The sequence below is a fragment of the Lucilia cuprina genome, chromosome 2, assembly GCF_022045245.1.
Source record: "Lucilia cuprina isolate Lc7/37 chromosome 2, ASM2204524v1, whole genome shotgun sequence".
In the NCBI taxonomy this organism is placed as follows: domain Eukaryota; kingdom Metazoa; phylum Arthropoda; class Insecta; order Diptera; family Calliphoridae; genus Lucilia; species Lucilia cuprina.
The window spans coordinates 3,028,392-3,041,414 of record NC_060950.1 but is presented as its reverse complement, the minus strand read 5'-3'; the positions used below and the strand labels follow the sequence as shown (position 1 = coordinate 3,041,414).

Sequence of the window (13,023 nt, the reverse complement as noted above, 5' to 3'; positions counted from 1 at the left end):
ATTGGAAATGTTTTTAAACAAATTTAAATAAATATTCATTTAAAAAGTATATTTTTTCCTTTGTGTACTTCTATTCAAGGTCATTTAGAATATTTATAAATTTTTAATATAATTAATTTAGAAAATTTTCTTTTTTAATTAAGATTATAAACGCAATAATATTTTTAAAACTTTATGTATATTTTTTGTTATGAAATTGAAAATGAAAAACTCTTTGTTCTATTGATTTGAAACGATTGAAAGCAAATAATATTAGTTTTCGAAATATTAAAAATGAGGATCGAAAGGGAATTTCTTTAGGTAAATCAAATGCCAAATAACGGCATTCGAATTCTATAGATAAATCAAATGACATATAAACGCATCCGATATACTTAGATCGAGATCTAATTTCAATCAAAGGTTGATTTCAAACAACCGTTTATAGTTATCATTCAGCATTATTTACGAAATTGATTTTACGTAGAGAAAAAAGCCATGGTATCAAATTGACAGCAAATGTGTTTTTTCCAATAACATCTGTTGTCAAAGTATATACATACGTGCGATAACTTAACGTTTTCAAGATTATAACCATTCGTTGTTGAATGAATTGTTTGTCAATAGTGTGCTAGCTTACCACGTTTGTAAACATTTAGACAACGTATGTAAATTGTTGCAATGTTGTCAACATTTTATATATGGTATATACTTTAACAACGGATGTTACTGAAAAATTATAAACATTTCGGTGTCAATTTGGTACCAGACGTGTATATATCTTTTCCACTCCATGCACATCTCTGTTATGGATTGAGGCAATTGCAAAAAGCTATGTATATATCACAAATAAACTATCAGATACAGAACCACCCAAAAAATTATTGAAAGTATTTGTTATGGTCTTAGTAAGTCCTTTACCCTCGAATAAGTATTACATATTTTAAAACATAGTTTTTTTTTAGTTTTTTTTTCGAAGGTGCTTGATAATAATACACTTATCACACAAAAGCGTTATGGTTCATAAAATCTCATGAACATCACATCTTTTGGTCTGTCAGTGTATGTTCGACATTCCAAAACACCATTTGTATTGTAGTTTTTATAGTGCAGTTGTTGTAGTTGTTTTTGATCGTTAAAATTAAATTAACAAAAAAAATGTATATATAAACATCTGCCGTTTAAGATCTGTAAGTAGTACTCTCTGGTACTTGTATTTACTTGCACTGCCTCTGCTACTCTTTTTTCTTTTTGTGTGAATATTTGACTACTATTTTCTTTTACTTGTAGTTGTTGTTATACTTCTTGAGTTGATATGTTGTTTTTGTTGTCTCATGGTTGAGGGGTTCATTCATTCTTTATTATTTGGTTTATTTTTCATTAAATATTTCAAACATACTTTCGTACCTTTATTTTGTCTTCTTCGATTTATAAAACCTTCTCAAAATTTTCGAGTTTTGTAGTGTTTGCGTGGCGGTGCATTGCGTTTTTCTTCAATGTCTGTATTTTTTTACTTATAGAAGATATTAAATTTTAAATTATTATTTAACACTTAAGAGTTTTCATTAAGGGTATATTGTTGAATTTAATAAAAATTAAAATTTTAATAAATTTGCTTAATATTTTTACAAAAATATCTGATTTCATTATCTCGTAAACTTACAGATTTCTGCCAAACTCTGCAATATTTTAAAGTATTCTATAGAAAAAAATATTTCAAATATTTGTTTTCTGGTTGTTTAAACAACGCCTCTAATAGAATTTTTCCTAGTGTGTGTCTCTTTTGCTCTCCGTTGCACTCACTGTCTGTCAGTGTATGTGGGTATCTTGTATAGATTTTTGACAGGTGGTGTTTATTTCATTTAGATTTAACATACAATATTTGAAGTGTTCCTCTGTTTGTGTTATTCCTTTTTAGTATTTCGAATTTTTTTTTTTTGGAATATACAAAGTACATATTTCTAACAAAACAAAAGTGGCATCTTGTGCCGATACATAAGATGACGTTTAAAAAATCCTACAATATACATCCTGCATTTTGTTCCCCAAAATATAATATTTTTGATTTTAAAAAAAGTGAATGAACTCTAGTTTTTTAAATTATTTTTTACTTTAATATGAATGAGTTTTTTTAATATTTAACATAATTTTTATTCTTCTAATTTTAGATTTTTTTTAAATCGAATGCTAAATTAATGCCGCCAACATAATGAATTTAAGTATATTTAAATATACATAATCTTTAACTATATAACACTATCAAAGGAAAACTATATTATTGTTTTTGAAGAAATTATGTCTAAATTGCATACAACCGCCTCGGCGTTAGCAACAGAATCCGTGCAACGTTCAGAAAGAGCGGCCAGCGAAAATCCCAATAATACTGTGCATACGCAACACAGAAGGCACAACTCTTTGAGTGGGAGAGTTTGCAACAAGTCACTAACCAAATCAGCCTCCATAACGGATATAGCACAAAATTTGGAAAATATACAATATGATCCAATTACGCTGCCCGATAGAATCACAGATGTTGCTGCAACAAATGTATTGTCCTGCAATAGTCGAACTCTACACAGTCGAGATAACGATGAGGTAGATAATGCAGATGAAACCAGAAGGCGAAGATTACCTGCTAACAACACTAGTGCACGCAGTGAACAACAAAATACTACCAAAGATGGTTTTTTAGAGTCAACACCAACAATATTAAACACAAACAACACATTGTTATCGTCGTCGATGTTGTCGTATGATGAACCCGATCATTTACAGCATCGTTTTGCGCGAACTACTCATTCGACCGTATTTAATACGCGGCATGCGCCACATCACAATTTGAGTTCACACTCTGCGGTGGATAATTCTTTTAGTGATAATGGCTGCACTAGTGGGATGAGTAGTGCGTTTAGTTCTGCGTGTCCCAGTACAGTATCCTCGCCTCTCTCAACACCCACAAGACTATCGCCTCAGCATCAACTTCATCAGCATCATCGTAGTAATATTCATCAGTTACATCTGCAGCAGCAGCAACAGCAGTCAACATGTTGTCAAAAGCCAACAGCACCTGTAAAAAATTCCTGCTCCTCCTCCGCCTCTTCTTTAACCCATAATACTAGCCAGCACAATAACCATCAACATCATCACAATCATCTGCCCGATCATAATGATCACGATCATCATCAACATCAGCCACACAAGCCCTTTTCACCGTCTTCGTTTGGTTCGGTTATTGTGAGCGGAAGTAAAAATCTAAAGAAATTTGATCCTCGTTTGGGTCCATCACCTTATCGTCAACTATTGCCAATAGCTTTATGTATTCTATCGTTTGCGACTGTGTTTAGCATTTTAATTGTTTATATGGATACGACAGGTGAGTTTTGTTTTTTTTATATTTTATAAGTATTGGTTTTTTTATAAAATCTCAAGTATTAGCACACTTTTTTAAAAATAGTTTTAAATTCGTTTTTTCCATTGTTTGTTTATTTAGGCTTTAAATTTTAATTTTTTAACATATGGTTGTTTGTATATTTCTTATTTTAAGAATGATTAATAGGAATTTCTTTATTTGTTGCTTTTTGTCTTTTTATTTATTCTCTAAACCGGAAGTTAGTGGGAAATAGTTTTTTGTTGTGAAATTGATTGCCATGTTTTGGAAACTTTATAAAAAGGAAATTAATATTAGGATAGGTTTAGTTTTTTTCCAATTTAAAACAGTTTTTGTTGTTCTATTTTACTGGGATCAGGTTGCTGTTACAGATGTTTTTCTGGCTAATACATTTTCGGAAAATTTTATTTCCTTTTTTAAAATTAGTAAAAAAATACTCTATTGTAAAAAAATAGTTTTTGCACTTTTTGCTACTAATCTTATTAAAGGTTTAGGAATATATTTAGTCAAATTTTAATAATTTTTGCACTCAGATATGATTCCTTTATAAACTTTTCTATTAAACAATTTATTTGATTTCATCAAAGTTCCTATACTTAATTGTTTCCCAGGTGTCGAGTTATTTCCGGTAATTAAGATATAAAATATACCACTTACCCGGAAAATACTAAAAACCCTTTATGTAATATTAATAAGATATTGTATTAATTGTGCAAAATCGCGGAAAAAATAACTTGTGACACTGATTATGACGAGTTATTGTTATTATTGACTTCAAAATGTATTTTCCACAATAAAAGCTAGACAATCAGCCACACTTGAACTTCTCTATAAGCCGGCGTTTATTGTTAAGTTGTGGTTTTCTTGTCAATGTTGCGTTGGCAGACGGCCACATAAGACCACATGAGTGGTAACCACTAAAACTCTACTCATTCAGTTAAACAACTAGCTTTAAGTTTGCACAAATGTGCGGGTGTATAGTGTTCTGCTTTCGATTAAATTAAAAAAAATATATTTTTTCAGTTTCGTTTTTTGTTAAATTGTGTACATTGTATTTTGTTTGTTTTTTGGTTTGTTATTTACCATCAATCCTCGGCAAGGATTAAGTTTAGGAAAAACACTCCTTATTTTTTTGTTGACTGGTTTTATTTTGTAAAAAGAAGGATGTTTGTGTGTTACTTTTTTGGGTTGAAAGTTTTTGTTCAATTCTATTTTGAGACATTTTTTTTTGTTAGTCTATATGTTTTGCTATTTTTGTCTGGGAATATTATCTGTCTTCTGCAGACATGCATTTTTTTGTCTGCATCTAAAGTGTGACTCATACGAAGTTGAATGGTGTAACCATTAAATGGTTTTAAGGGATGCGAATGGTCCTAGTATTCATTTTAGTTAAATGAAAACTTTTCTAAATTTATCAAAATATTTTATAAAGTCTAAAAATGTTTTGTTACATTTTTTAATTCCATTTAGTTGTAATTTTTATTTTTCTAAAGGCAAAATTTTTCTTCATCCGTTTATGGTTTAATTTATTTTTGTAAACTCCGATTGTAAATTGCTTTCAATTAAATATTTCTTAATCATTTTATTGAAATCAGATAACTTATCTTTTACATTTTGGTTCATTGCTTTAAAATGCTCTTGTTTATTATTTGTTATTAATTTAATATTTATTTAACGAGTTCTGAATTCCTGAGAATTTTTATCTTTTTAAAATATTGTCAACACCATTTCCTTAGTAATTCAGAAATTCACCTGTTTTATGAACTTTACATTTTAAAATATTTTTCTTAGGAAATATTCAATTGAATGATTCAAGGTGTTCTCTTTAGTATTGAATCATACAGTATTTGGATAAGTTTTAAGCTTTCTATGTGTCATGGTTCAAAGTTCAGCAAGAGACTTGTTGCTAAAAAAGTTTTGAAGAAATATTTATTTTTTAATAAAATGCCCGAATTCAAAAAGAAATAAAACCATTTGTTAAATTTGTTATAAAAACTAAGTTTTTGTTAAGTTTCCGTTCATTCTGATTTAAGTTTCCGTTTATTTCGGGTTAGAAGAAAAGTTAGATCTGATTAGATTAAATCTAGAAACGTTTTAAACGTTTCTTTTTTGAAATAAAAACATAACCTTTTGAAATTGGTGTAATCATATGGCTAATGAGACATAATTTAAGTGATTTGTTTTTTCTGTTGCACAATTTGTCTTGTATTTGGCAAAATATATTTCCTGATCGGTAGGTATAATAAGCGTGCATGAGTAACTATGAGAGTGAGTGTGCACAGCAGTGGTGTCGTCGTTGTCATACTATTGCTGCCAATTTTAATATTCATAACAAGTATTGGCAATTTTCGTCGGTTTCCTTTCTGAAATCACATTTTATTTCTTGTACATTTTGTGTTATTTTAAGTGCAAGTATGAGTTTTGTTCTTCTTCTTTAGTATTGTGTGTGAATTTTGTAGTTTTTTTTACTTTGTTCCTGAATATTTTTCGTTTTATATATTTTTTTATTTTGTCGTATAAATAAATAAGTAAATGATGTTTTATTGTTAAGAGGAGAGAGATATTCTCCTTTAGATGTCGTTTAAGTTCCTTGTTGTTGTATTACTTTGTGGAAGTTTAGTACATGCAAAATTCATTCTTTTGCGACGTGACTGATATATCGGAAGTTTCTTGGTAACACAACCACAAAAATGGCACTTGGCGGACGTTGCAATTACATGGACGCCACCCAGACTAGACGAAAGTAGTAGACTTTAAAGAATTTATTTTGCGATGATTTGTGTTTGTTTTCGTTTTTTTATTTATTTTAATTTAACACCTTAATGCTTAATATTTGTTAATAAAATTATTTATCAATGAGAGCGTTTACTATTGCAAATATATATTTAAGAGTTGAAAGTGTTATTAGTATTTGGTTAAACTTCGGTATTGGAGCAGAACTTTGTCTATGTTTTAATTTAAAATACATAATAATTTTTAAAAGAATATTTAAGTTAATGTGAGATAATTTCTTTATATGTGAGAAAGTAAAAATTTAACTTAAAATTTAATCTGTAGTTTTAAGTATTTTAGCTCAGAAACATCAACCAATTCTCACAGTTCTTTGATTTTAGCCGTTTGAGTTTATATAAGTGCCCCAAGGTGACAATAGGTTTTTTCAAAATTAACCATATTTTTCAGTCCATTTAGTTCGTTTTCTAAAAACTCCACCCCAATTCCCAGGCTTTATTTACATGATATTTTAACATGATTCATCATATCTTTTCAATAAACGTTCTATTAATTTTGTTCGTTCATTCTAATTTTTTTTGTATGTTTTTTTGAATTCAAAAAAAAAAAAATAATAATAATAAAATTGGAAGAAGACAAGGTAATTTAAAATGATAGCAAAAAGAAATTAATTGTTTTCCTTAAGATTAATATTAGTGCAATCCAACGTTTATGCCATGCAGTCACGTTCCAATTCACTCTTGGGAATATTTTTCGTGTTTTGTTTAATTTTTTTGTGTGTTACCATTCTATAGAATAGTTTTTTTTTTACTAAATTTTTAAACATGGTAGAAAGAAAAAGAAAATTAAATCTTTAAAAAAATATAAAAAAAACACAGAGTATGTATTATTTAGATAAGAAAATAATTTGTCTTTTTCTTGTTTTTAGTTAGGTTACCAAGTGAATACAATTTCCTGAATATTCAATGGTTTTTTCCTGAGTTTTTTCTTTATTTGTTTGTTGTTAGTTTGATCTTGGTAAGTTAATAGTTAAATATCTTCTTAAACGTACATAGCTCAGTCACCTATTTGACATCAAGTTTGAAAGGTTTTTACCTTTTAGTTTTACCATTTAGTTTTTTTACTCTCAAAATACTTACATTTCCAACCAATCAGCTAACCTTCAATTGTTATGGTCTCTTTTTTATTTTATGTTTCTATTTTTTATATATTTCTCCTAAAGTGTTGAAAAATATCTGTGTTTTGCAAAATGTTTTCATTTACCGTCTTTTACTAATAAAAACAATGTCATTAGCCCTTAACAAATCGCATTAGCCCAAATCCTCATCATATTATATGATGGATGGATGGATGTTGTTGCTGTCGTCTGGTTGATAAGCAAAGTGTCTCATTTTATATTTGATGTTGTTTCAAAATGTTTATTGGTTTGTTAAGATTAAACATTGGACACACATGCCGCAATGTGCTGATAGAGTTGTTAATAAAAATATTTATAATTACTGTAAAGTAATTTAAGTGTGACTGATGTTTGCTATTTATTGGGGTTTTAATTAATTTAAAATCATAAAAAGATAAATTTTATTGCAGTTATGCAATAACTCTTAAACTCAACAAAACAACCTAAATCGAATGATAATGGTTTTTAAGGCAAGTAATTGACTTGTTTAAATTAAAAAGGTTTTTTTTTTCAATAAAAAAATTAAAGTCCTCTAGATACCAACAAGAATTTGTAGACACGATCAATGAAATTATGATAAAGTTTTGAAAAAGTCATAACTAAAAAGCAAATATCAAAACTGTTGCGAAATTACTAATCAGTAGTGATCATCATAAGATTAGTTTTGAAAATAAATTAGATGATCTAACTACCATCTCTGGCATATGAGTCACAACTAAAAGGAAATGAATTCTATTTAAATTAGGAATTAAATTTTTGCAGACCATCAAGTGATCATCATATCACTACAGTGTTTTTTTTTTTAGTTTAGTTCTCATACACATCACTCCTTCTATTATCTCATGTCAATTTAGATTTTTAACTATTCAAACAAATTGTGCAAAATTTGCTTTAATAACTAACATTATACGATCATACTAAAAAAAATTGAAATTATTACAACCTAAGTACGTCTGATTGTATGACGCTTTTACTGCGTTCCACGCCTGCTATTTTAGCATGTTACCCCAACACAACATTGACAAATGGAAAACAAAACATTGCGCCACTACTTTTCTTATATATCAAAGCTCTCTTTCTTTACTGGCTTTTAAGACCGGATGTGATTCATATAAACTATAAACCAACCTCATCATGATGAAAAAGACAAAAAAAAAAAAAAATCAAAATATAAAAATTACATACAAAAATAATAATTTTGCATTCGCTAGCGTATGTCACTTCACATTCATTCATTTATTTAGTCGTTTATTGTAGCATGGATTTGAACTCTTCCGCATGCTGTTTGTTGTTGGTTTTGTCACTTACGACGCCGTTAGCTAAAATAATATTAGATCCACAAACTACGTGTAATTCCTCTTGTCTTACATCTTACAAGTATAATTATTTTGAACTGAATAGAGAGTAAGAGTTAAAGAGCGTAACTACCCCCCGCATTTATTAAAACGCACAGAGATTAATATCTATAAGTGATTTGTTTCCCGAAGTTTTCCTATAATTCTTTATACAATAATACCAGACAGTACTTTGATAGGATTTATTCATTTATATGTACGTTATGTTTCCTTTATGAAATTGATTTTGGAATAAACGCAAACTGTTAAACCGTTTATATCCTGATTACAATTAAAAATGTTTAGTTGCTTTTTTGTAGCAGTTCCACGGTGGCTGAAAGTACTTTTTGAAGTAAATAAACTTAATATCTATCGACTGAGTGTACAATCTTTGCATTGTATGGTTTTGTTCCGGAGACATGGGAACGAAAAATTATTAGAACCCATATTTAATATAATCCTTAGTAATCCCATTGCTATTTTTTTAAATTACGATGTTATATTTCGATGTACAATCAACGACTTAATCCATTTAAATATCTGCGTCAACCTTTAGAGTTTTAAATACAGTATTGAATTTCTTATTTATTTCTTTATTATTTAAGATTTTGTGATTTTCCACTTTGAGACTTAAGTTGAAAATTACGTCGTAACCACATTATCACAGCAAGAGTTATTAAGAATTTGTACTTGTACAAAACCACCACTGCCATTATATTACTGCCTCATATCCACCACCAAATCGTCATTACCATTTGGCAAGTTGCTGCAATTTATATTGAGAAAACCTCCCTCATACGTGAATGTATTTGTGTAATTTTTTTTTTGTAGCAATTTTTTTTACATTCATTTTGTAGTGTTCTTGTTCTACTTTTACAACAACATTTTGTTTTTGTTTTGTTAGTATTTTTTTAATGCAATTCCATGCCATTCCTTTAATACATTAATACAATTCCACTAGTATGTACATATGTGCGTGATAGTTTCTTTTTTAGTTTTTGTTACTTATTTTGTTGTAGTTTTTTTTATATAGTAGGATTTTTTCAACGACCCGTATTAGAGTGTTATCTTTTCTCAATTGGTTTTGTGGTTTAGGTTTGCACGTAACCCACTGCAATATATAACTAACGATAAAAAATTTGTTTGGAACAGTTCAATGGTGCAACAATAGATAGATGGATGGATAGATAGATAGATAGATAGATAGATAGATAGATAGATAGATAGGTATATAGGTAGATAGATAGATATATAGATAGATAGGTAGATAGATAGATATATAGATAGATAGATAGATAGATAGATAGATAGATACATACATAGAAAGATACATAGAAAGATAGATAGATAGATAGATAGATAGATAGATAGATAGATAAATAGATAAATAGATGATAGAAAGATAGATAGATTAATAGATGATAGATAGATAGATAAATAGATAGATAGATACATAGATACATGGATAGGTAAATACATAGATAGATAGATACATGGATATAAAGATAGATAGATAGATATATAGATAGATAGACAGACAGACAGACAGACAGATAGATAGATACATAGAAAGATAGATAGATAGATAGATAGATAGATAGATAGATAGATAGATAGATAGATAAATAGATGATAGATAGATAGATAGATAGATAGATAGATAGATAGATAGATAGATAGATAGATAGATAGATAGATAGATAGATAGATAGATAGATAGATAGATAGATAGATAGATAGATAGATAGATAGATAGATAGATAGATAGATACATGGATACATAGGTAAGTCCAAGATTTTCTATCATATTGACGGATGATTGATGCAATTTCTTTTTTCTTTTACCGGGTTATCTTTGAAGTACTGTCTTTGGTAAAATATGTCGATATCTATTGTAGCCACTTAGCCTAATATTTATATTTAGATGTTATATTCAAAATAATTATGTTAACAGCCGTGTTATTAAAATTAAACTACTTCTAAATCTACCAAAATGAATTCGAGCATTAAAGGGTTAATCTGGTTGGCACTTTTTGTCACTAGCTGTATACTTTAATTCATTCATACACTATTAAAAATGCTGTATATTTTGTTTTTATTTAACTCTTTGTTGGTGTAGTAGTTTTTATTGTAATTCTTTTTTATTTTCGTTATAAAAGTTTTTTTCTGTTAAGTAAAAGATAAATTAAACCCCTTCAAGTTGAAAAATTGCGCAAAAATTACATGTTCAAAATAAAATTTTATCAAAAGCGAACAGGGGAAAAAAGGACTTTTAGTTTTAATTCCTTTTTTGCATTCTTTGTCCTTTCTTTAAATGTACATATATGTTATGTTTTACTTGGTAGATTTTATTAAAGAAATAAAAAAGTTTATATGTATTTGTTGTCGTTGATAAAACAAAAAAATGAAAAAGTGATTAAAATCTTAAACATTTTTATTGTTTTTTAACATTCGTAAAAATTCTTGAGGCGTAGCACGTGTCAAGATAAAGAAAAGGGTTTTATTCTGTGATGCAAGGGTACGAATTTTTTGTTTCGTCTGCTTTTAATGACAACACATAACTGCAGTTGAAAAAAAGGGTTTGGTAGTTTTCATTTTTTTTTTATTTTTAAAGTAGTTTTAAATGCAAATTATTTTTAACACAATTTGTAAGTGTTTTTCCACTAATATTGTAATTTAAAGAATTTCCATATGTTGCTGGCATTAAATTTGTAATCTTCAATTTTTATTTAATCTTTAATCGAGAAATAAAGTGAAAGTTTCAAACCTGGCATGCCCTTATTTTTAGTTTTGTTAGTTTTTATGTTGATCCAACTTTTACATTAGTTTTCTTTCAATTAATGAACTTGTTTACAATTTTGCAAGGTTTATACATAATAAATTATTTGTACATAATAAATAAAGACTACTTTATGCCAAATAGATATTTTAAATTGAATCATTCAATTACTAAAAGAGTATGAACTATTGAACCGGTCTCCACCCTCAGAGAAGCAGTCTATAGACTACGAATTATTTTATTTTACTTTCGATTATGTATTCTCGTTTTTTTAAGAAAAGGACAAATTAATTAAATTATTCCTTCTCCTTTTTAATATTAGTGAATATTTTATTTTTTGAATAACAAAAAAATCAATAAGAATTAGAGCTTTAAGGGTGCAGTGTATTTTGTATATTCAATATTACTTAAAATTTGGGGTGGTTTATTCGTGGATTTTGAAAGCAAACCCATATTAATGTCTTTAAGTCATTTAAACATTTAACCACAATTAAATATTGTTGAATATCTGGTGCAGATATTTTACTTTATATGACCCTCTTATAATCGTAAAATTTAATTCATTTAAACTTAAAGCACACTTTTGGGAATTTTCTAAAAACAAAAATTTTAAGGGTTTTATTTAAAAAGAATTTTAATTTTACTTACCTTTACTGCTGCTACCCCAATTTAACAATTAAATTAAAATAGAAATATATTTTTAAAGCAATAACTTTGAATTAATGTCGCTAGTACATTTGATAGAATTATATAAAGAGTTTGTTATGTCACTATTTTTACAGTATAAAATTAGTATTTTTAATATAGCACTTAGCATAAACTAACTAAAAACAATTACAAAACTCTACCTAATCCTCTATCAAGTGCTTCCATCTCCAATTTACATTTATTTTAAACATTTTAGTTAACATGTAGTTTTGATAAAGTTTCACTTGGGTTTTTGTAAGTTTAATGTTTATTTTTTTCATTATACAAATTTTAGTATAGAAATTACAAGGTTATTAACATTTAAATACCAAAAGTTAAAAAGGTGTACAAAAACTGAACTCTTGTAGATTTTCACCTTTTTGTTTTCACACATTGACCTGTCTGAAACAACACCCAGTAAACAAACCAACGTCTGTCTCCTTATTTGTGTTATTTTCTTGAAAAAGATAATAGTTAGCAGCCGCTTTCCATTATGGCTCATTAGATAATATTTTACATTTATTTAGATCATGCATGTGGTATCCAGGAGAGATTTATTGCTTTTTGTCAGGAAATTATTTATGTGAAGTACTTGGTAATTGTGTAGTGTTTGAATAAATAGTTTGTTGACTTAAATTATTAGAATCTTTACTTGCTTTAACTGGCATTGAATATCAGTGATAGATATGTGTAGTTTCTGAAAGAAGGAAATGAAAAATAATTAATAATAATATATAAATGGAATGGGATATGGATGGCAGGATAATTCATAAAACATGATATATAGATAGACGGATAGATATGTAGATAGATAGATAGATAGATAGATAGATAGATAGATAGACAGATAGATAGATAGATAGATAGATAGATAGATAGATAGATAGATAGATAGATAGATAGGTAGATAGAAAATAAATAAATAAATAAATAAATAAATAGATAGATA

At 27.9% G+C, this 13,023-nt stretch overlaps 1 protein-coding gene and 1 long non-coding RNA gene across 2 annotated transcripts in view; one reads left to right on the top strand and one right to left on the bottom strand.

Moving 5' to 3' along the window:
* Positions 1-13,023, top strand: part of LOC111680443 (protein Star) — a 43,445-nt gene that overhangs the window by 28,171 nt on the left and 2,251 nt on the right. Inside the window, exon 2 of the mRNA XM_023442091.2 lies at positions 2,148-3,352. Within this exon, the coding sequence (XP_023297859.2) occupies positions 2,275-3,352 (1,078 nt within the window). The 5' untranslated portion in view covers positions 2,148-2,274. The remainder of the gene's footprint in view (positions 1-2,147; positions 3,353-13,023) is intronic.
* Positions 12,686-13,023, bottom strand: part of LOC124419862 — an 86,482-nt gene continuing 86,144 nt past the window's right edge. The window contains exon 3 of the long non-coding RNA XR_006940853.1: positions 12,686-12,771. This is a non-coding gene — a long non-coding RNA (uncharacterized LOC124419862). The remainder of the gene's footprint in view (positions 12,772-13,023) is intronic.